This window comes from Pleurodeles waltl, chromosome 4_1 (genome assembly GCF_031143425.1).
Source record: "Pleurodeles waltl isolate 20211129_DDA chromosome 4_1, aPleWal1.hap1.20221129, whole genome shotgun sequence".
Lineage (NCBI taxonomy): Eukaryota > Metazoa > Chordata > Amphibia > Caudata > Salamandridae > Pleurodeles > Pleurodeles waltl.
Genome location: NC_090442.1, coordinates 457,305,973 through 457,331,294, shown reverse-complemented (window position 1 = coordinate 457,331,294; position 25,322 = coordinate 457,305,973). Strand labels below are relative to the sequence as shown.

Genomic DNA, 25,322 nt, shown 5'->3' with positions numbered 1-25,322 from the left:
AAACATACCGAGCGAAAACATATAGCGAGACCCACGTTACCGCCCTACAAATGTCTGTAACGAGAATCTGTCTTTGAAATGTCCTTGATGCGGATTCTATTGAAATGAGCATGAAATATCTCGAGTCTGAATTCTTGTATTGTTGAATTATTGTCATTAATTATCTTTGTGTTAATGAAACTCTGTTAGAACCCAGGAATGAAAGAATCATGGAAGGAAGTCTGGGAGAGGTGCCCACCCCAAGACAAACAGACTTTCAAGAACAACAAGCTATGTCGGAGCAAAAAACAGAGTAAATGTAGTGGGTAGCTGTTTTCATCAAAGAAAGCAGACTAAAGCGGGTCGTGGCATGGTAAGTTGACCGACAGGAGATGCTCGTCCTTGACTCCCGGGACCTTATTGAAACTAAAGAAAATAAATCCTAGCTGAATTGTGGGATAGGAGCACAGAAAAATATGCACCCATAACAACATAACTGGCCTGGTTGGCAGACATCTGCAGCGGCCTCGCTGACCCTGTGTCCGTGTGGTTCCATTCTTTCGTAAAGCTGAGGAAGCGGGTCCAGGGCAGCGCGCCGCACTGGGAACCACAGTTCTGGCCTTGCTTGCCCTCCCCGGGACCTGCTGCGGCCTGCCCATAGAGGATGAGGGGGCCACACCCCTCACCTTTTGCCAGTCAAGAAGAGCGTCTGTCAGGCTGAGCAAAGGTCAGCCTAACAGACACTCTTTATTTTCAGGTCAGGCAGCCAGAAGCTAGACATGTGCCAAATGCACATGCTGCCGGAGCTGGACTTTGATAGGATGTCACAGCTCCTGTGGGAGTGACCTCCTCAGAACAGCAAAGGTTCTCAAGGCCCTCCCCCTTGTGACAAAGGGGAGCGTCACTGATTGCCTCGGACCTAGGCACTTTAGATTTAAGCCCTGAATTGCCGAGAGTGAAGTGCCAATTAATGACACCTGGTCACAAAGTGAGGAGGGGTTAGCAACTTTCGATGGCCCCATCCCACTCTGTGACTAATAGGGATTGAGGCCTCCCCTTATTGGCTGACCTAAGGTCAGCCAAAGAAAGAAGGTAGCAGCCCCAACCTTCCTGGGATCTCCGAGGTAGAGCTGCAGGTATGGGTTATTTTTAAAAAAAATATATTGTTTGGTGCATGCATGTATGTGTGAATATTTGGTAGTGAGTTTTGTGAATTAATTTGTGTGTATATGTGTGTGCGAATGTATTGGTGTGTGTGCATGTATGTATGCGTCTCGTTTCCCACCCCCCCCCCCCACACTGTTAAAATTATCAGCCGCCACTGCCTGGAAAGGTGAGGTGATCCATGTCCAAGGGCAGACTGGAGCGCTATGGAGGTGAAAAGAAGCAGTCTGGGGAGACAGTGTGCTGAGAGACCTGATGGGTCTGAATGGCAGGACGTGCTGGTGTAGTGCATGGCCGGGCTGGCCATGGTACGCTGGAGCAATTGGCTTATTGGGAAATGCCTGTGACCTCCGGTGACAGAGTTGAGCAGCCTGGGAAAGGTAGTAGAGTCAAAAGTCTGAGGAGCCAAAAATGCAGGGCCCACTGGTGTGGTGTGTGGCCAGCCTTCTGATTGGCCTGAGAGTGCAGGTGTCTGCAGTGGTCTGCAGAGCATGGATTGACCCCGAGGCTGTAAGGTGGGACTAAGAACGACAGACCTGAGAGAATCACAGTGTGTGGATTAATCTTAGAGCCACCGGTGAGAGCACCTCAGGGCCTGCAGTTGAGAGCAGCACAGCCTCATCTGTGCCATAGAGCTGCAGCACTGCTTTGGATATCTAGGACACAAGTGGCACCTGGCTTGAAGTTTACAGTGCTAGTGTTTAGGATTTCGACCTCCTGAGGCTTGCAGGAGCAGCAACATTGCAGGTAGAGTCCAGGGGAGCAGTTTCTGAGTTGGCATGCGTGCATTTATATCTTAAAAGCAGTGGTTGAAGTGCATTAAAAAAAGTTTGGGAACGGTGCACCTGTAGGGGCTGGGTGAGTGAAGGTGGGGCCGGGGTCAAAGGCATAGCTAAAAAACAAAATATTTTGTCATTTGTTTCAGTCTTTCACCTTCAGGTAACTATATATAAAACACTGCACAGCTTAAATGAAAAACAGATGCAAGTTAAGTTAATCAGTGGGAAATGCACTATTGTACATAATGAGACCTCTATTAGTCAGTGCACTGCAGAAGTCTGTGTGCGTCTGCAGAGAGCCACAGAATTGAATTCTGGTTGGTGCAGTAAAGAATAGTGACTTGTGTATGTGAAGTGCTATGAAGTCACAGACTGTGACAGACAGCACTATGAATATGCAAGTCATTATTTTCAACTTGCATTACACATATTACAAATTAGGCTGCCACAAAAAGGTTTAATCTAAAAAGTGCTTCCAAAATCGAGATTTTAGTAATATCTAGATTGTATACAGTACAGATATTTTTTTTATAAAACTGTTCTTTAAAAGCACACAATTCTCAGCTGAGCTGGTAACTCTCAATATCACTCAGAAAAAAATAAATGTGTCACCAGGAAGCTTCAAGTGGTTTAATCAAATAAAGCCAATACCGACTTTTAATCACCTTTTACATTTGCACATTTACAATTTCGTTCGGCATGCAGGTAACCTGAAAAGGAAGCTTGTTTAGCTGTCTGCCCCTCCCTCAGTTTCACAGCACAGGAACCTCCCTGCCTTACACTTCCGCTAAAACATTTCAACTGTTGGAATTAACCGTCCCAGGACTGTCGTCTTCTTCTTAAATTAAAAAAGTATGGCCACGTCGTGTCCCTCAGGTCCCGTCCACCTTGACAACTGCTTAAAAGGCATACTATTGACATTCCATACTGAGGCGTCAAGATGCATGGCCCTAGGGCTCTTGCTGCCGTAACATAAGTAACAGTTAAACATTAATTTTCCCATAATGACTGATGATTGTCTAAATATCCGAGGCAGCCTGGGAACTGCGCAAGGCGATAGACTGGTGTCTTTACTTCCCCTGCAAGGAGGAGGCAGACATATTTAATTCTTTTTCAACAATACCAGCTTCTCCTTACACATGGAGCATGAGTGGATGGGCTGTTTGTGGGCCTGCAAAACTCTCATATCTTCACACGTAGCGTGCTCAAACGTGAGGCGGGGTGGCATTTCTGTCTTACTCTTACTTGCCAATGTGACAGACGGCTGAGAGCCCAAAAGAACATGAATAATACATTTTTTAAAAATCTTTATATTAGTAAACTTAAACAATTGTAGCTCGCATTTAACAATTGACCACGATTCACAAAGTGATTCAAAGTGTTACTAGAAAAGGATATAACCATTTGTTCAGTCAGGTACAAGCCATACATTTTCAGCGTGACAACAGACGCATGTAAGGATCGATTGTGCCTCAGACTCCTAAGCATGTTACATACCACTTCCCATTGAACCATCAACCCACTCTTCCTCTCTATATGAACTCCAATTGCCCCACAGCTTATCCCTTTCTTTGGGTATCCCCTACTTTGATAAACTACCCTCTTAGCCCCACTGGACCAGTCTGAGTCAGACTTCCATGCCACAACACCGGTTGTTTGTTCCATTCACCAGGCTTTTGCAATGTTTCGCTTCGCAGCTATCACAGCAAGAGCTAACCACATTTGCTGATGTTTTGGCCAGCTTTCCTTGTCACTAATAGATAAAAGGAGCAGTTTAAGTTTACGATTCAAAGAGACTGTGTGCCCAAGCACCCAGGTCATGATCCCGACTACTCCCTTCCAATACTGTTGAATCCCCGGACAGGACCACAGGATATGATAAAAGGTCCCAACTTGTCCACATTGTCTCAGACACAAGGATGAGTCCCCCCTATCCATCCAATAAAGGAGTACCTTGGTACCTAACTTGTCCACATTGTCTCAGACACAGGGAGGAGTCCCCCACTCTATTCATCCAATAAAGGAGTACCCTGGAATAATATGCCCTGTGGAGAGTTCTCTGATGGATCAATCTAAAACAAGACTGAATGGGCACCTCCCTAGGGCTCTGGAGTGCCTCCACCTAGCATGAGTAATCATTTCAATCTCAAAAAGAGATTCTGGGCAAGGCACATCAGTGCGTGAGTCACACTGAGAACTAGAGCAGTCCCTACCTCTATCACAAATTAAAACATGGGGAAAGACAGAACAGACAGATTGTCCCAACAAACGAAAATCAATCAATATACTAAACCGCTGGCAGACAGGGGAAGGGAGGCGAGCCTTGAGCTACAGCCATGACACCTAACCCTACTTGTGGCCAGATTCTGGAGGGGATAACGCAGATCCGACAGGACCTGGGGACTATTACTGATACCATCTCTATGGAGGAAAACCTTCTCAGGGAAGGTATTTAACAAGTCAAAAAGAGGACAATGGAAATGGCAAAAACTGTGGATACTTTAAAGATACTTTGCTCTCTGGCAGAGCTAGCACAGTGGTTTACAGACTGACTTGCGGATGGGTAGGTTAGATCACACCACAACAATTTACAATTTGGGGTGCTGAGGGGGCATTTCTGCACTGGGAATCAAACAGAACCTGAAGACCAAGGGTCTGTCCCCTCAGTTTATAACTGAACGAGTACAAAGGGGGCTGGAGCACCCCCACCACCAAGGGCTAAAATAGTCCAAATGAAAATTAGTTACTTACTTGTAACTGTAGTTCTCCAGTATTGGTATCTTTCATTGATTCACATGCTTGAATCATTCTCTGTCGTGGACGTGGGAATCACACAGTACCCTATTAAAGCAGTGCAAACATTATAATAGACTTTAATGGCAATGAACAATCACTTTAATAACCTCACACAAAAGGTCACAGAAGAGAGAGAGTTCACATGACCAGGGGACTTCAGAGGAGTGCAGGAAAGCCTTAAAGCAGTGGTTCCCAACCTGTGGTCACGGGACACCTGGGGGTCCGCAAAGCCTTCTCAGGGGGTCCGTGACTGCTTAGAAAATTAAAAAATATTAACAAATATTGATGAATTAGGTCCCCAGCTTCCAGTAATGATTCAGGCAGGGGTCCCCGGATTCCAATGATGATTCAGTGGGGGTCCCTGGGTTCCACTAATGTTAAAGTGGGGGTCCACAGAAATCAAAAGGTTGGGAACCACCGCCTTAAAGAGTACTCACCATGATTCTATGAAGTACAATTTGAAAAAGGGGAGAAGAGAAAAAAATCTCAAAGCTGCCAGGTCTGAGCCTACCACTTCATCTGCAAACCTGGATTACATACTCCAAAGCCTTCCTAAGAACCATTGAAGACAAAGCATAAAACAGCTTTAAGACTCTCGACAACCACCACCTTGCAGTTGAAAACACCATAGTCGAAAGCAGTGAATATTTCCACAGTTTAATCGCTATTGGCTACAGTGATGATGCCAACCATATCATTGCTGGGGTCGATCACACAGATGGAAGTATCGTCAATGACATCTGTACAACTGTCGATGACATTACTGACTAGAATAACTTTGTCAACGCTGAAGGCTACCAATAAGCCTTTGCAGTTGGCAGCTACAACCACGGATTCGACAACTATGTCATAGACGATGTCGTCAATGATAGCAAAAATAACAAAATCATTAATTCTTACTGAACACACTTCCCCAAGTAAGGTGTCTCCTCTCCCTCCTAGTTATCTTTTGGATATGGAAGATTCGGACGATGAACGCCTATTTGGGACTGACCACTGCCCTTCTGAACGCCAGGTAAAATTTCAGGATGAGGAAGATGAACAGTATTACCAGGAATACTACAACCCCCAGCAGACAGAATATGCGGAACCACCCAGACACTATGGGGAGCATTTCCAACAACATGGCCATTATCCTTCACAAGAAAGTATGATACAGATGCCTTTGACTCTTTTCCAAGACCTCCAAAGGATGCTGCACAGCTACTGTAATAGGTTTCCTGAGCCCACAAAACCAACATCCCAGACACAGCCTAATGCCCCACCTCTGCTTCCAAGAACGCTGAAGCCTATTCCGCCACCCGTGACACCCAGGATGACTTCTGCATCCAAAATTGCAGCTCTTCTTGGAGATATTCCCTCATCATCTGAAAATGACAGGGAGGGTGGAGCGATTCCAGACAATAACAACAAATTACTATTTGGCAATGATTGTTCATTGTCAATATAGCTTATTATAAGGTTATGTACTGCTTTGTTATGTTACAGTTGGACGCCCACTTAGACAATGGGGAATGATTCAAGCATGTGAATCTATGAAAGATCCAATACTGGGGAAACTAGATTATCGAGATGGACACACCCTGGAGACCTAGGACACAAGAATCAAATTGTTAGAGTTTTCCTGGGTTAGACAACCAGTCCAGAACATAAGGAAATCCTTTGAAGATGTAAAACAGAAGTTGAGGGCTAAGAACATGCAGTATATGCTGTTGTATCTGGCTAATCTGAGTGTGATTCACAATGGTAATTTACATTTTTTCACACCTGCTGAGGATGTTTGGGACAGGTTAAAAGTTTTCAAACGAACTTGAGCACTAGCAGGATGCAGCAGGATTGCAGATTCCATGAGGAGGCTGCAGATGGAATGGCAGGGTGAGGAGGGGTAGAGGTTGGGCCCCTTCTTCGCATCCTTCTGCGGACAGTGGTGGTGGAGGATGATGCTAGTTGAGATACTGAGCATCATACTGATGCAGCCACACCAGAACACGACATGGAGATTGCAACCCAAGGGGTGCTTGGATCACACTCCAACCTTGAATACTTCTGCACTGGGAGTCTGAGCAGATGGGGCTCCCCCACGTATGTATGTTTTAACCTGTTGTGGGATGCTGAAACTGAAACATGGGGCTTTGAAGTCAAATAACATCACAAGGCCATTTACATGTCCACACTAGACACTGAATATGAATGCTATGAAGACAAAGACTGCAGCCCAATTCACTGTGGTTAGAATTTCAGTGGGGTGGGGGTATCAATCAATGGGAGACTGGGGGAAAACGGTTGGTTTAGAGGTGCTGTTATCCATTACAAATTTGAGTCCTTGGTCAGTGATTTGGGGACCACTTCATGTCCTTCTATTAGGAATGCTGAGGGAGTCAAGGGCAGAGTTGAGTGAAAGACCATCTGGCCTAAATTTGTGGAGAGGTCAATCGCCTGGCACTGCACTCTTTCGCCTATTGATCAAGATTTAACAGTTTACGCTGTGTCTTGCTAAGTTCATATCTAACACTTTGCAAATCACTTGGGATCCTGCTGATGGGGACAACAAGGAGACACACGCTGTTGGTTTGTATTGGCGTATTCCTGGTGGTCAGGATTTTTTGTTTGTTTTTCTTTTAAGATTGTGCACCCACTTGCTCAGCACACCAGATTTTGACTGCTTTGCTTGATACCCTCACAGACGGATACAGACAAGCATAACTTTGGGACATTAGAATGGGCACACCTGTAACATTTATTACATAGCATGTCCGTGGCCATAACAGATATGTTAAGTGATATAGAGTGCACACATTTCTGAAACGGATGAAAATTGCTGGATGAAGAAGTAACTATGTTGGGAAAACATGGAGGGGCAGACATTTTCTGCTACATATTCATCACATAGGCGCTAAAAGTAGGGGTACGGGGGGTGTAGCAGTACCCCCAGAATCACTGTGTTGGAGTTCCAAAGATGAATGAGCAATAGTGATGTTTTTAAATTTAGTTTTTATCATGTCACATTTGCAGTGCGTTCAAAGACAGAGGTCAAATGCCAGGCTGTATCTTCTACAAAATTACTGCTTTTTATTTTAGCATGGAAATTGGTGTTGACTTTTTTCTCTAACTACTAAGTGAGAGGACTTTGTAAAATGAATTATGTGAATCTTACTGTGAGAAAAAGGATGGGGGTGTCATTTTATCTAACACACAAACTTTAAACACCTATATATGAACTGTGTATATATTTCAAAATACATCAGCATTTATGAAAGGACAAATGGGGCACCTTTTTTTAATGCTTAAGTGTGATGAAAGAAAAAATTTAATATGATCAAAACAAATCAAGACACTTTTCTTGGTGACACGCAAATGATAAATTTTTAATGAAACATGACTTCCACATATTATCATTTTTGTGCTATATAGTTGATCAGTAATAATCAGGACCACTGGAATTATGCAGCAGGAGGGGGTCAAATTTATGCGGAAGGGTTGAGTAAAGTATGAGGCACGAAAGGCAAAAAATCATGCAGCATAATGCAGCACATTGTGTCATAGTATTGCTTCATTATTTTGTGATTTTTAAACTTAGTAACACTGTCTGGGAATTGATTGCACCTCAGTAGTGTAGCCCCATTTTAACATCTAAATATAGCAATAAATAATAGAAAGGTTATCAGTACAACTTTGCAAAAGCATTCCATTGCGAAGCAACACGTCACTGTGTTTATAATATCTTTTGAACCGTATGAGCTACAGACAAAATTTATTTCTGGTCAAATCTGCAGAATATGCTGCAGATGATGGATTAAGTGGCAAATGGGGCAAATCTATAAGTATGCAAAAAGCGCCACAGCTGCACAATCGCATAATTCCAGTGGCCCTGATAATAATGTATGTCTTTGCAAATATAATGGCCATTTCAATGGGAAATGTGACATCTGTAAATTACAGTGCACTACCACATCATGCTTTAGTTCTATATTTCTGACAGTATGCTCCAAAATGACCACAAGCTACATACTATACCCATACCACAACCAGCTCCGATCATTTGCTACACTTTTTCTTTGTGTAACAATTGTATTTTTTCACAATCCTTGCGAGTTCAGTGATGTAACATCGATTGTATCACATCCACTCTGAAAATTGTTCCAGCATCACTGATTCATCTTACACCAGAAGGGTTCTTATCTGGATGGCCCCAAGCGCTGATTCAGCACTGCTGCTCTAGAACCGGTGTGAAGGGTGGCTATGCCCTGGTATAAGACCTATTAGTAGTGGCACAAGTTTGATTACTGAACAACTATGCTCCATGCATTGACGATAAAGTGCATTTTCGATCTATATATGGTGTGATTACTCCTTATGTGGATAATCCACCTAGTTAGGGGGAGCAGGTGATTTTAATTGCACATTGGATGGCAGCATTGATAGACATCTATTCAAGCCCCATCCCACACATTGACTGAGGTGTTAGAGGATGCTATGACTAACCTTGGATGCATTAATATATGGAAACTATTGCACTCTGACTTTAGGGAGTATTCAACCACTCATTAGTACACAACAGGAACAGCAGGTTAGACAGTATTTAGGTCACAAACAGCCAAGAGACCACAACTGATATTGCTTAACACCTGTGTAGATTACTTCCAAACCTTTCCCCACTTCTAATTAAGTATAAAATGGCACATGAGTGCACTAGTATCCCTACATGCCGCTTACTACCCCATTCCCTACAGGACCTGGAGTGATACTAGGGATAGGTTCAACAATCAGTTCCTATTTTGAAAAAAACTGGGGGTCAACTGTCACTAAGGTTACTGAAAGGGATGCCCTTACATTTGTACTCCAAGGGGAATGCATGAGTACAATCTATGGGATCAAAAGCTGCAGCAATCTGCTTTTGGAGTCGAGTCAACTATTTCTTGGCCCATACTAAACACCCTATGATACGTTGAGAGGACCAGCCATAGTGCTGGCGCAGCAAAGTGGTGGGTGAAGGGGGCATGGCTTGGAACATCAGCAAGATGGCCACACCTTGCTCGAGCTCCAGCAAGCATGAGGTGAAAACGGTTATGGCGAATATGCCAGTACCTTATCCTGCTACACAGATGGTTGCCCATGAGGGCATAAACTCACCTTTGCCCGCTCAGCAGACTTGGGTGCAATTACAGGTGGCATTGGAGTGAGGGATGCAGGAGCAAGACACGCCAGCTGCATCCTTGGCCTCACAAATCACATCCGGGCTGCCTGAGGTGCCACAAGCTGCAACGGAAGTGATGGCATAGCAGACGGGTGATGGCCACAACTCTCCACCCCCCTCTGCAGTTCGAGATAGGAAGGTGCCTGTGCACCTTCCCCCTACCGCACCAAGAAGGCAATGGCGAAGGGGAGTGCCTAACCATCAACCGGCTGCATGCAACAGATGAGTCCTCCATAACTCCTGCTAGGTATTACTGTTGGGAAACTACATGGCACAGTCAGTTAGGGCACGGGACTAAAGTCTCTAGAGCGTAGTGCTTTCCATATTACTCACGCCATGATGCCTTGCCATCATGATAATAGGTCTTGGTGCTCCTTGGGTTGCCCCAACTGGCTTTGATAGCCTCTAGCTACACATACTGCTAAATGGTCAACCAATGTCCTCCAAGAACTTCCAGGTGTCTTCTGAGCAAGATAGCTGAAGCAAGGAGGTGACAAGCTTCACTAGGATTAATGAATGGCGCTGCTCCTGGGCTCTAAATGATTAACTTAATGTGGCCTTTGTGTGAACTGGTCTATCCTGAGGGGCCTGCAAATTACTACTGTAGACTATGTGTGCAGATTAAGGAGCCACATCCTGCATCTCTGGCTGGACTGACCCAGCAAATTTCTAATCGCAAAGCGGACCTTAGACAAGGCCGACTACCATTTGAATCTAAGAAGGCAACCCGCTCTCAGGAGAAACACTTAACTCCAGACCCTATCATGGCAATGGATTCAGCTGCAGAACCTAACACTGATGAGAAGGTGAAGACACTGCTAATGGCGATGCTAGGGAGTTTGGTCAAGATCGATGCGCTTAGACTCCATGGAGGAAAAGCTGGAGGGGTGCGATCAGTGGCTAATGGCGGCTAAGCACCCGATTTCAAATACCGAAGCAGGGGTGTGAAATTTAATAAAATATCTACTTGTCCAAGGGACAGGTTGCTTCATAAATCTACTTGTCCTGTAAAAAAATCTACTTGTCCCCTTTGGTGCTATGTAGTCCACAAGTAGTCTACAAGTTACGGCAGCAATCTCATTATATTAGACCTCTGATAATAGCCTGTCTGATTATACCAGGCGTTGTACTTTAGGAGGGCTTGAATACTAGAAATTTCTTAATTTTGCCATCTTTCTGCAGATCTACACATAAGGGCAGGAGGTAGCAGTAAGCAATAGTTCCAAGGTTGGAATGCCTTTTTTAGTTTGTACAAAGCTATTTTACTTGCATGTTTTAAGGGTTTTCACCAACTCTTCTCTAATCATTTCCCATACGGAGAAAGGTTGCAAATTTACTCCTAACAAGGGTCATAAGTAAAACTTCGTCAAGGGTTGGGGGAAAAAAGTGGTTAAAGGGAACGCAAACTTGTAAACGCTCAGCAGATTTTCGCATGAGGAAATCTACACCTGCATATTTGCTTGTGCTAAAATAGAGTTCCAAAATGTTTTCAAGGACTACGATTTATTGGTCTACTTCTGTAAATTCTTGTGAAAACATGGAATACGTAAATCTGCACTAATGCAAAGACATATACCATGGGTGCACTTCTGTGACTTTCTTTATGAATTGGGCCCCTAATTAGGTCTGGTGTTAATAAAGACCTTTTGTTTCATTAAAAATCTCTCTCTCTCTCTCGCTCTATCCATCTATCGGCTGGCGTCACTGTGACTGATCCTGCTTGCAGAACGTGTTCCTACTCAGTGCCAGGACACACTCACTTGTGACAAGTTTCATGCTCTACAAATCCAAGATACATTACATTATAATGATCGCAATTTGCTCTTTCACTAGGAGCATATTGGCACACAAAGTAGTTTTGTTCAGTGCCAGGAACTACTGAGGCAATGTGTGCTTTTTGCAAACAAAACATATTACTGCTTTTCGCTAATATTTTTTATAATGGGGAGGGCCCAGCAGCCCCCACAACAATAAAGTTTTACAAAAGCCATGTCAAAACAAGACAAACATTGACAAAACTAAAAGACTGACTACCAATGTTGGACCTATTGGCTTTTTCAATGCTTGTTTATATTCATTTTTCCCATAATCTTGTTGAAACTGGTTACACTGACTTTTCATTAAGACATTTTTTGGGGAAATACTAGCATGCATAAACACATTTTACTAAATGATGCTTCAAAGAAATGGTACCTAACATTTCACAGTAGTTTTGCAAAACTATCTTCTTTCTAGTTAAATTTTTTGTGAACACCTTATTTTGAAAGCAAAAAATCACCAATCATGCATTTAAGCTTCTGCAAATATTTGTATTTAATCAGAGCACATTCTGGGAGCATAAGATGTAGCCTCATATTTTATACTTTGCAAACGTGTACACGTTTTTCACTAGAACCACTGTCAGTAGTGCAGTCCGAGCATACATTTATTTAGAACCCTCACCCTAATAATAAAGGCTTTGCATTGATGAACCATAAATGCAAGTTTAAACAGCAATAATACATGGACACAAATATTACCTCAAATGCAGACAATTATTTTCTCTGCTTTATCCCCTTCTGTGCCCAGGACGTAATGGTTACATCCTGAGGCACAGTGCTCGTGTGCCCAGGACGTAACCATTACGTCCTGGGCACAGAGCCCAGAGGGAGCGCTAGCACTCCCTCTGCGGGGTTCCCCCCAACCCCCCAAGGCAGGGGAAGACCTTCCCCTTCCACCCCCGACCCTCCCCCCCGTGACGTCAGCGCGCGATCGCGCACTGATTGTCACAGAGGGCCTCCTCCATCGCATTGGAATCTCAGCTTCCAGTGCGATCGGAAGAGAAATGCAAAGCATTTCTCTTCCGATCACGTGGAGGAGGCAAGAGAGGCTTCAAAAGGAAGGAAAGGAATTTCCTTCCCTTTGAAGTCTCTCTCAGCGTTGAAACGCCCACTAGACACCAGGGATTTATTTTTCTAAATTAAACTGGCATGAGGGAGCGACCCCTTGGGCAAGGGTCGCTCTGGGGGGGGGGAGGGGGGGGGGCATTTTTTTGAAGGCCTTTTCTGCACCCCCTGCCCCCTATTATTAGGCCGATCTGCCCCGGGGGGGGGGGGGGGGGGGCAGAAACCTCTAGGCACCAGGGATAATTTTTTTGTTTTGTTTTTGTTTTGTTTTTGATTTTAGAGGTGGGGAGCGACCCCTTAGGCAAGGGTCGCTCCTATAGGGGCAAATTATATTTAGGCCATTTTGCCCCCCATGGGGGCAGATTGGCCTATTTTTATGAGGCCAATCTGCCCCCAAGGGGGACAGAAAACACTAGACACCAGGGAGTTTTTTTTGTTTTTTTTTGTGAATTTCACGAAAGGGGAGCGACCCCTTAGGCAAGGGTCGTTCCCCTGAGGGGCAAATTTATTTTAGGCCATTTCTGCCCCCTGGGGGGCAGATCAGCCTATTTTAATTAGGCCGATGAAACCACTAGGCACCGTGGATTTTTGTTGTTGTTGTTTTACAGATGGGGAGCGACCCCTTAGGCAAGGGTCGTTCCCCTGAGGGGCAAATTTATTTTAGGCCATTTCTGCCCCCTGGGGGGCAGATCAGCCTATTTTAATTAGGCCGATGAAACCACTAGGCACCGTGGATTTTTGTTGTTGTTGTTTTACAGATGGGGAGCGACCCCTTAGGCAAGGGTCGCTCCCCTGGGGGGCAAATTGTATTTAGACCATTTCTGCCCTCCTTGGGAGCAGATCGGCGGATTTTAGGTCAATCTGCCCCCAAGGGGGGCAGAAACAACTAGGCACGGGGGATTTTTTTTTTGCGCCAATTTCACGCAGGGGGAGCTACCCCGTAGGCAAGGGTCGCTCCCCGGGGGGGTTGGGGGCAAATTTATTTTAGGCCATTTGTGCACCCCCTGGGGCCGGCTGATCTAGAGGCCAAAATCCACAGGTAGGCACTTTGCAAAAAACACCTCTGTTTTCTGTGAAATAATGTCATGTGTCTCAGATTCCAGAACTTTCTGTCACCAAAATGAGAGGAAAAAGTGTTTTTTGGGTCAAATTTTGAGGTTTGCAAAGGATTCTGGGTAACAGAACCTGGTCAGAGCCCCACAAGTCACCCCATCTTCAATTCCCCTAGGTGTCTAGTTTTCATAAATGTGCTGGTTTGCTAGGTTTCCCTAAGTGCCGGCTGAGCAAGAGGCCAAAATCCACAGGTAGGCACTGTTTTCTGTGAAAAAATGTGATGTGTCCATTTTGGGTTTTGGGCCATTTCCTTTTGTGGGCGCTAGGCCTACCCACACAAGTGAGGTACCATTTTTATCAGGAGACTTGGGGGAACGCTCGGTGGAAGGAAATTTGTGGCTCCTCTCAGATTCCAGAACTTTCTGTCACCGAAATGAGAGGAAAAATTGTTTTTTTGGTCAAATTTTGAGGTTTGCAAAGGATTCTGGGTAACAGAACCTGGTCAGAGCCCCACAAGTCACCCCATCTTGGAATCCCCTAGGTGTCTATTTTTCAAAAATGCGCTGGTTTGGTAGGTTTCCCCAGGTGCCGGCTGAGCTAGAGGCCAAAATCCACAGGTAGGCACTTTGTAAAAAACACCTCTGTTTTCTGTGAAAAAATTTGAAGTGTCCACGTTGTGTTTTGGACCATTTCCTTTCGTGGGCGCTAGGCCTACCCACACAAGTGAGGTACCATTTTTATCGGGAGACTTGGGGGAACATAGAATAGCAAAACAAGTGTCATTGCCCAGTGTCTTTCTCTACATTTTTTCCTTCCAAATGTAAGGCAGTGTGTAAAAAAAGTCGTCTATTTGAGAAATGCCCTGTAATTCACATGCTAGTACGGGCACCCCGGAATTCAGAGATGTGCAAATAACCACTGCTTCTCAACACCTTATCTTGTGGCCATTTTGGAAATACAAAGGTTTTCTTGATACCTATTTTTCACTTTTTATATTTCAGCAAATGAATTGCTGTATACCCGGCATAGAATAAAAACCCATTGCAAGGTGCAGCTCATTTATTGCCTCTGGGTACCTAGAGTTCTTGATGAACCTACAAGCCCTATATATCCCCGCAACCAGAAGAGTCCAGCTGACATAACGGTATATTGCTTTCAAACATATGACATCGCAGGAAAAAGTTACAGAGTAAAACGTGGAGAAGAATTGCTGTTTTTTCAGCTCACTTTCAATATTTTTTTATTTCAGGTGTTATTTTCTGTAGGAAACACTTGTAGGATCTACACAAATGACCCCTTGCTGAATTCAGAATTTTGTCTACTTTTCAGAAATGTTTAGCTTTCTGGGATCCAGCATTGGTTTCTCACTCATTTTGGTCACTAACTAGAAGGAAGCTGAAAGCACAAAAAATAGTAAAAATGGGGTATGTCCCAGTAAAATGTCAAAATTGTATTGAAAAATTGGGTTTTCCAATTCAAGTCTGCCTGTTCCTGAAAGCTGGGAAGATGGTGATCATGCCAACACAAACCCTTTGTTGGTGCCATTTTCAGGGGAAAAAACACGAGCTGCCTTCTGCAGCCCTTTTTCCCATTTAAAAAACAAAAACAAATTTTCACTGTATTTTGGCTAATTTCTTGGTCTCCTTCGGGGGAACCCACAAAGTCTGGGTACCTCTAGAATCCCTAGGATGTTGGGAAAAAAAGGACGCAAATTTGGCGTGGGTAGCTTATGTGAACAAAAAGTTATGAGGGCCTAAGCGCGAACTGCCCCAAATGGCCAAAAAAAGGCTCGGCACAGGAGGAGGAAAAGGCCTGGCAGCAAAGGGGTGATAATGTGGAACTGTAAATTGACAGCCAAAGGGTGTGTGCTGCAAGGCGTTGGGTCTACTTGTACCAAAGACAAAATAAATATGAAAACTTGTTGTCCTTGATCCCAAACAATATGTCCTGGGTGTTGGGCTACAGGAATTGCACACCCTTGCAAAGACATCCTACACAGTAATGGAGGATTATAAGTGCATGGCCACTGAAATGGAAGCCATAAAGAGGAAAAAAAAGGTTTTAGAGCCAAGGTCTTGGAGGTGTAACATCCACATTTTGGGACTCCCGGAGACCACGGCAATGAGGAAACTGAAAGAGTATTTAGAGCATTTACTTCTTACTATCTATGGCTGAGATACTGAATTTGCAGTGGGAAGAGCCCACAACACCCTGGGACCGGAACCGGTTCCAAGGGCTCCACCACACCCAATCTTACTAAGTTACTTAACTAAAAAGACTGAGACACCATACTTGCCTTAGCCAGAGAACAAATGGAAAACAAACACACTTGAAGGTAACAAACTGCTCTACCCAGATCACAGCCAGGCTGTGCAAGACATCATTCAGAAATTCACACCTGTGAAGAAGAAGCTACAGGAACAGAATATTAAATAAGCAATGTTATACCCGCAAGTCTGCAATTCTACAATAATGGCAAACCTTGTGTCTTTGCGCACCACCAAGCTGTGACACAATTCTTAAAAACACACTGACTGCATCTTGGCTTCTACTTTCTCCATTTTAGACACAAACACACTTGTCAATCAATCAATCAAAGCATTTGTAAAGCTCACTCCTCACCCGTGAGGGTCTCAAGGCACTGGGGGGGGGAGGTTGGGCAGGGGGGAGCTCTACTGCTCGAACAGCCAAGTCTTGAGGTGTCTCCTGAAGGTAAGAGATCCTGTGTCTGTCGAAGATGGATGGAAATAGTGTTCCACGCTTTGGTGGCGAGGTGGGAGAACAATCTGCAACCGGCGGTCGTTCTGTGGACGCGTCAGACGGTGGCAAGGGCAAGGTCAGCGGAGCGAAGCTGTCGGGTCTGGAAGGAGAAGGAGAGCCGTCTGTTGAGGTATTCAGGTCCGATGTTGTGCAGTGCCTTGTGAGCGTGGGTGCAGAATTTGAACGCGATTCTCTTGTTGACGGGAAGCCAGTGCAGGTCTCTCAGGTGGGCAGTGATGTGGCTGTGGTGGGGGATGTCCAGGATGAGGAGTGCGTGGTGTTCTGTATGCGTTGCAGTCTTTTCTGGAGCGTGGTTCCTGCGAAGAGGGCGTTGCTGTAGTCCAGTCTGCTGCTTACGAGGGCTTGGGTGACCGGCCTTCTGGTTCCAGTGGAGATCCATTTGTAGATCTTCTGAAGCATGCAGAGGGTATTGAAGCAGGAGGAAGAGACGGCATGGACTTGTTGGGTCATTGATAGTGATGAGTCCAGGATGAATCCCAGGTTGCATGCGTGGTCGGTAGGTATCGGTGTGATTCCCAGTGTGGCAGGCCACCAGGAGTGGTCCCAGGCGGAGGGGGTGGAGCCGAGGATGAGAACCTCTGTTTTGTAGGAATTCAGTTTCAGGCAGCTGTTCTTCATCCATTCGGCGATGGCCTTCATTCCTTTGTGGAGGTTGGTTTTGGCCGTGGTGGGGTCCTTGGTGAGGGAGAGGATCAGCTGGGTGTCATTGGCGTATGAGACGATGTTGAGGTTGTGAGATCGGATGATGTTTGCGAGCAGAGTCATGTAGATGTTAAAGAGGGTCGGGCTGAGGGACGATCCCTGGGGTACGCTGCAGATAATCTTGGTGGCTTCAGAGCTAAATGGAGGGAGGAAGACTCTCTGGGTTCTGCCAGTGAGGAAGGAGGTGATCCAGTACAGGGCTCTGTCGCGGATCCATGCGTCGTTGAGGCGTGTGCATAGGGTGTGGTGGCAGGCGGTGTCGAATGCGCCTGAGAGGTCCAGGAGGATGAGGGCTGTGGTTTTGCCGCTGTCAAGTATGGTCCTGATATCATCGGTGGCGGCGATGAGGGCGGTTTCAGTGCTGTGGTTGCTGCAGAATCCGAATTGGGACGGGTTCAGAGTGTTGTTCTCCTCGAGGAAGCAAGTCAGTTGTTTGTTGACAATTTTCTCAATGACTTTTGCCGGGAAGGGGAGCAGGGAGAATGGCCAGACGTTCTTGAGGGCCTTTGGGTCCGCCTTGGGTTTCTTGAGGAGGGTGTTGATCTCGGTGTGTTTCCAGCTCTCCGGCAAGGTGGCGGTCTCGAAGAAACTGTTGATGATCTTCCAGAGTTGGGGTGCGATGAAAGAGCTCGCTTTGTTGAAGATGTGGTGAAGGCAGGGGGTCGGATGGTGAGCCGGAGTGGATGGTTTTCATGATTTTGATGGTGTCGTTGTCGTTGACATGGGTCCAAGGAGAGCAGAAGGCTAGTGTTGCTGTGGGGCGGTGAGTCTGTGGTGTCAGTGGTTGATGGGGGGGTCTGGGTATTAAAGCCGTTATGGATGTCTGCGATCTTGCGGTAGAAGGTGGCTAGGGAGTCGCAGAGGTCTTGTGATGGCGGGATGTCATTGTTGTTAGAGCCGGGGTTGGAGAGTTCATTCACGATGTTGAAAAGCTCCTTGTAACTGTGTGCTTGTAGCTGAAGCTTGTAAAGCCCTTATGTTGCTATTTTTGCCATGCAGTCATTTAATTTTTGAACTACCCCCTTTATTGAAGCCATTCTTGCTACAAATTGCTGGGTCACATTTTCAAAGTATCTCAGCACCACCATCATAATTGTTTTTGCCTGGGACACTAGAGTTTGAGGAAATCTGTCTCCTCTCATTCTTTGCACAGTCGTTCTTTAGATGCCACTGCCTAAGGTGCCACAAACTTGTGCTTCTCTTTAGTGTGTCTCTACTTCAGTTCTTTCGGCAAAATGGTAGTGCACCGGATACATTCACTCAGTGCTCAGCACACAAGTACTTGCCTGCATTTGCCACAACATGATTCCTACACAACTCACTTCTGCAGTCTCTGCAGCCATACAGTGAAGTGCAGATCCACCATTACCTCTGTGAAGGATCCCTGCCACAGCTCTCTTCATTGCCATGCCCAACTCTATTGGTTCTGGTACACTGGATAGCATGGCAACTCAGAGGTATCAGTCCCATGCACCTACCACTTTGAGTCCTCTTGCAGTCACCAGGAGAGGAGTGATTTCAGGACATCAAGTTCCATCTGAGACACCAGTACATAGGGGTGTAAGCACCTCTTTGTCATTTAGGGTTAGGGGCTTTAGGACCCAATCACACTCTTAGTGCCCTAGGTAAACTCTGAAAAGAGGTCATATCAGAGCACCTAAGAAAGGCAGCCATCTCAGTGCATGGCTAGCTACACCCCTATGTTAAATCTGTTAATATTTTATCTTCGACAACAGCTCAAAGAGCAAAAACGATTTTTCCTGCATTGCAAACCACAGTTCAAATTTAAAACAAAGAAGCATGCTATGCAATTATTCAGGCAGGTTCCTTTTAACTTGCTATGAATCCACATGTCCGTCTTTCAATGTGAAGAAGCAGGAGCATATTGATGCACTATATATTGTGAATTCATAAGTATGCTTAATGTCCACTTAGATATTAAAGGCTTTTGTATCACAAATGTAAAGCTGAAATACAAAAACATTTCCTTCATCAACACTGATGGCATAAAGAACATGGAAATGGAGAACTAAAGAATAGTTGGTAGGGCCAAAAGTCTGTGTATTGAAATATATTTGAAATATTTCTTGAAAAGAGATACCTTTTCCCTGAAGCGAAGAAATGTGGTGCATTGACTAGGTTCTGCAAAAGGACATTAAAACTTTACACATGGACGTATTTGCTAGAGATTGAATTGCAGTAAGTCTACTTTTGAGCAAACGAGTTTCTAATATAAAGGACATACAGGGTCATTATGACCCCGGCAGTCACCAGACCGCCAGGGTACTGGTGGCAGTCGAACTGCCGTGGTTGTGGTGGTCCGACTGCCACATTATGACCATGGCGGGGCCACCACGGTCCAACCGCAGACACCGCCAGTCTGTCGCCAGCCTGCAGCCTGGCAGTCCCGGCGCTGCCCTGGGGATTACGAGTCCCCATCCGCCAAAGGCGGCCAGAATGGAGGGCTCAGGGTGGGCCCTGAACTGCCCATGCACTTGCCATGGGTAGTGCAAAGGCCTGATGCACAGTCCCATTGTGCATTCCACTGCCTGAATTACGGAGAGTGGAATGCGCAACGAGTGCTGCTGCACCCACTGCACCGCCACAGTGCCGCCAGCTCCATAAGGAGCTGGCTGCAATATTAAGGCCCTGTTCTTCACTGGGCCGGCAGATGGAAACAATGTTTCTGCCCGCTGGCCCAGCGGGGAATTCAAATTAGGGCCGGCTGAGTTCAGGCCGCCTGTGTGGCCTGATGGCAGAATGACATTGGCAAGCGGACTCCGCTGCCCGCCAATGTCATAATGAGGGCCAAAGTGACTTCTTAGATTTCTAGTTCCTACATCTATTTCTTAATTATCTATGAGACACTAAGGCAAGGTTTCATGGAAGACACTTTTTATTAAGCAATTTGATGATGACTAAGTGGAAGTGAATGAGGGTAACATCACGGATGCTAGTGATGTGGCTATATTTTCATGTGGCAAAAATCAGCCTCCATGCAGATTGAAACACAGCCTTTGCAGTTCCAAGGATGTACTCTTTATCTGTACTGATGTGAAGTCCAGTGGAAGAACAAGAGATTCTGCTTTTTATCGAGGATGAAACTGGCTAATTTGCAATTTGAGCGGCAACAGCATATCTGGAACTTGGGCAACACACTGTGGTTCTATAGCACTATTCTCGTTTGAACAGCTCTGGCATTTGAGCAGCAGTACCCATCCTCTTGCTCTTTCTCGTTTACATGCAGTCCCTTGCCAAATTGTTCCACCATGCATGGGTATGCTATTACAAATAAGTTGATAAACACTCAGCTTATGTTTAAGCGATCTAACGCTCATGAGTGTCCTAATTGAAGAAAAAAAACTGTAGTTTAAAGGAGGCTCTCCTCATTGTTAGTCGATGGTTGGTCAACGACTTCCTCAAAAGGAATTCAACCGAAAATGAACTCTAAATTACCTTCTCTTTATTAGTAGCATAATAGGACACAAGCTTACATGTAATGGGCAACTCCCTAGGTCCTTCAACAGTGCTGATGAACAACACCTTTTCTCTGGAAGGCCAGTTAGTAAATACGCCCGCACCAGTTTTACTCATCTTAGCCTTCTAAAGATGATTTTTCCCCTTGTTTAATCTTCTTTGTACACACCAGTAATGAAAGCTATCTTGTCTTAACTGTGCTAATTAACTCTACCTTGAATCTACAGACTTAAATCTTACGCCAACCACAATTTCCTCAGAGTGCCGCAGCACAAGTGCCTTACAAACTGCCAAAAGATTGCATATGTCACCAGTACTGCAATCTCCACACACTGACTTCCTATTTGACCACTGATAGCCCTAAAATATGTCCATTCTACCACTAGGGCCAGAAAGGTTACTTATGCAGATAGTGCATTTTCTACAGCAGCAACAAAACTGAGGAACTCTCTTACTTTGAGTCTGAAGGCAGAAACAAATGTACTTTGTTATATAAGTCATCAAAAAAACCTGTCTTTTTAATGGTTAAGGGCCTGATTTATAGTTTGGCAGACAGGTTACTCTGTCACAAGCCTGACAGATATTCTGCCTGCCCTATTACAAGCACATTATTATCTGCAGAATTTGTAATAAGGCAGACAGCATATCTGCCACATTTGTGACAGAGTCTCAGTGTGCCAAGCTCCAAATTAAGCACGGAGTATCTTCGAGCCTTTTCCCACCAGTCACTGTTGGCTTGTCTTCTTAAACTGCCCAGAAAGAAATATTTGTGTATGCATGATCTATAAATAAATTATATATAATATATATCATATAATCTTCAGGAGCAGTACCACCTCTTCAAAACCACCCCTCACAGTTTTTGGAGAAGCAGTTAGGGGGTATCCACTTCAGGCATTGGAGTAGCAGTGATCCCGAGAACATGGGGCAGCATCAATCTCTGCACTTAGCAGTTAATTGTTAGCATTAGACTATTACAACAGTCAAAGCTATTTGCTAATTTTTGGCAAAATTATGACATTGACTCTTTATAATGCCAATGCTGTTCATTACAAGCTCAAGAAATTAGGAAGATCAGCATTAGAATATGGATTCATATTGCAAGCTGACGTGTACACTATATAAAACTCTCACATAAACAAATAAGGACATTTGCTCAGCAAATAAAACAAAATCGTCAATCAATTACAGATAAACAATCTGAATGAAAGACAGTTAATGGTGGTGACAGAGAGGGAGGAATTAAAGCAAGAAGAGCAAAATGACAACTGATTTTTGAATTTGCTTACCCTGCTCGGGATCTGATAAAATCTGGGATCGCAGAAAGTTGTATCTAAATATACACTCTGAATGTCCTTGACTCTGAAAGACACAATGTTGTCATCCTGTTGTAAAGCAGTCAGATTCGAATTATCAATTATATCACAACTATGTAAAATTCTTATTGAGATGAAGTTGTTTTTAACATGGCATTTCCGTAGAAATACACACTGTTATTTGCGGGAACTTGGGTGAAGGGACCTACATACACAAATCGTGATACAGCTGGCTAGACCCACAGTGCTTGAATGGGAACTGCTTTAAAACATTTTGGGGGTTATTACAACTTTGAAGGAGGTGTTAATCCGTCCCAAAAGTGACGGTAAAGTGACGGATATACCACCAGCCGTATTACGAGTCCATTATATCCTATGGAACTCGTAATATGGCTCACATTTGGGACGGATTAACACCTCCTCCAAAGTTGTAATAACCCCCATAGTCTCTTAAACCCTAACTCATAGTCAGAACTTTCACCTACCTGCAACCTTCACATGACCTATTTAGCATGTCTAAACTCCCAGGAGAGGGAAACCTAAGTGGAGATCTACTATGGGGCTTATTCGGGCATCTCTGTGATCCTTCCACAAAGAGCAGCCACTTCATTGTCTGGGACTGACATGAACCCTGGAGCAAAGTTCACCAGCGTGAAGCCCAACTATGACAGCTGCAGGAGGATTTACTTTCATTTTTAAAACAATCACCTTTAATGGTATATTAGAGTCTAAATATTAAATACAGTGCATCTAACGTTTCTCATTAAGGACATGATCTGTACCAAATAATCAGGCTATACAGTTTAAGATAAATGTGCATACAATTAATCTAAATAGATTTAACTCTCATGATCAGCATGTATCCTAAAAAAAAAAAAACTGGCACTGTTTTGGAAACACGGCTGCTCTATAACTCTTCCCCACCGACAAACTAACACACAAATTACTAGGCTCGGAATTGAGCAGAGGATGGTTGGAGGTTGTCCAAATTCAGAAAACTCTACAGTTCCAGTGGCACACCTTGTCACAAACACCCTCCTGGCAGCAATGGAAGAAGGTACAATACAAAGTACATGATGTTCTAAGTGGAATAAAATACTTCGTGCGCCTCTAAGTACACTCCCAATCTCTTTTAGTATTACTAAAAAATGATAACACAGCTTTAATGTTTGATTTATTTAAGCAATACAGAACTTAAAGCACCTCTGTATTTACACATCTGTGAAAAACTGTGGGGTTATGTACATTTCCAACTTTTTTCAACCCTGAAAATTCATAAATAATAATCCTTAAAAACTCATTAGTTGCTAAAGTGAGGAGAGATGAAGCCGACCTGGGTGAAACGATGCGTCACTGGATAGAGAAATAAAGCAAAAATATGCTAGCGAGGAAAAGCAGTTTTTTTGCCTGGTTGTCTCAGGCAAAAAAACGCATCATAGACAAGAGCTTCGTATAATGTCACGAGTCCCAGACTTAGCAGTGCAACAAAAACGCTGACAGGACAGGGATGCACAACTAACCTTGATTCAAAAAACGTAGCCAGATGGTGATGTGATATTTCTTTTATTTGTCTCATTTAGTAAACACGCCACATACAATGGTTTCAAAGCGCTACACATAGCATACTACAAAAATAGTAAAGGTAATCATATATCGACTGCAGTAGCATCTATACAGTTGTCAACATTTATTCTAGAGGTGTGTTTGTGTGAGAGCGAGAGAGAGAATGTCCTTAGATGAAAGAGATGATGACCGGAGTTGGCTATGCTGTAATATGGTGCTGTGGTTGCAATAAAACACTCTTCTCTTTAACTAGAGTTCTCCATTTGTACAGTTAAGCAATTGAAAAAACAGAGTGCACCCATTTCGAACTCAGTCCACTAGAAATTCCACTGATAGAGCAAGATGTTTCCGAGTGGTCGCTATCTTATTCTCTTCCAGACTCAGAAACATAACTATAGGGGGATGTTTGGAGTGTGAAAGGTATTTAACACCATGATACAGGTCACTAGTGATGGTCATCTGGTCTGTGGTATATATCACCTCTCAGAAGTTCAATAACCTTAAACAAAAGTCTCAGGGAGCACACCAGGATAAAATACATATAAAAAGTGCTGCTACAATATATGTCTGTTTGAAATTGGATCTCTAATTAATAGTGGGTTGCACCCTGTTCAAGTAGGGGACCCTCACTCTAGTCAGGATAAGGGAGTCGCACAGCTAAGATAACCCCTCCTCAAAAGTACTCCACACCGGTTTAGAAAAATAGCCCATATTTCAGGGGAAAACAAGACCAAAATGACAAAAATACAACATACACAAGATACGAATTTTCAAAGATTAAATGTAGTACAAAGCTTAGAAACACAACAGCTCCAACTGGGGCTTTCACAGCAGCTTGACAGAGTTGCTTCCATTAGTCCGGTGCCACCTGTGAGGGAGCACGTGCTGACTATGGAGTTGTATAGACGCTGGTTACAGTACCTTGGAAAACAATGAGAAAACTAAGACACTGTCATTGGGAAGTGAGGCGTTGCTGGAGCCCGTGTGGCATCGTTTCCTCACAGCTAGGCAGGGGAGGTGAGGCGTCAGTTCCCTACAGTTGCAGAGGAGGTGATGCAGCATTGACAGCGAGGCGTCGGTTCCTTATGGCTGGGCCGATGAATCTAGCCGGTCAAGACAAGAGGGGTCAACTTCGTGGTGTCACAATCACACCACAGGGCCACACATGATGCGAAGGAGTCGGATGCCACGGACATGACTCTCTGGACTCATACTGTGGCGGGACTTCAGCGTCCAGCACTTATACCAATTTCTGTCTCTGAAGTAGGCAAACTTCAAAGAAAAGTCTTTGTAGTACACAAGACCTTCCCTTCCCCTGCCCTGGCCCCATACACACCCCAGGTGGTTGGAGATTGCTTTGTGTGAGAACAGGCACAGCCCTATTCAGGTGCAAGTGTCAGCTCCTTCCAACAAGGTAGCTCAGGAAGACCCATCAGCCTGGTGATGGGCCATTAGGATATGCAGGGCACACCTCAGCTTCCTTGGTGTGACTGTCTACAGTGAATGCACAAACAGCTCAATGTCATCCTGACCCAGACGTGTATTCAGCCGACAGGCAAAGGCACAGAATGGTTAAGCAAGAAAATGCCCACTTTCTCAGTCAGTCAAAATACTTTATTTCGATAAATAAATA

General features: G+C 44.5%; 1 protein-coding gene across 1 annotated transcript in view; it reads right to left on the bottom strand.

The window, feature by feature from the left end:
• The window catches only part of DCLRE1C (DNA cross-link repair 1C), a 344,756-nt gene that overhangs the window by 215,048 nt on the left and 104,386 nt on the right, over nucleotides 1–25,322 (bottom strand). The window contains exon 7 of the mRNA XM_069228721.1: nucleotides 22,100–22,172. Coding sequence (XP_069084822.1) covers nucleotides 22,100–22,172 — 73 coding nt within the window. The remainder of the gene's footprint in view (nucleotides 1–22,099; nucleotides 22,173–25,322) is intronic.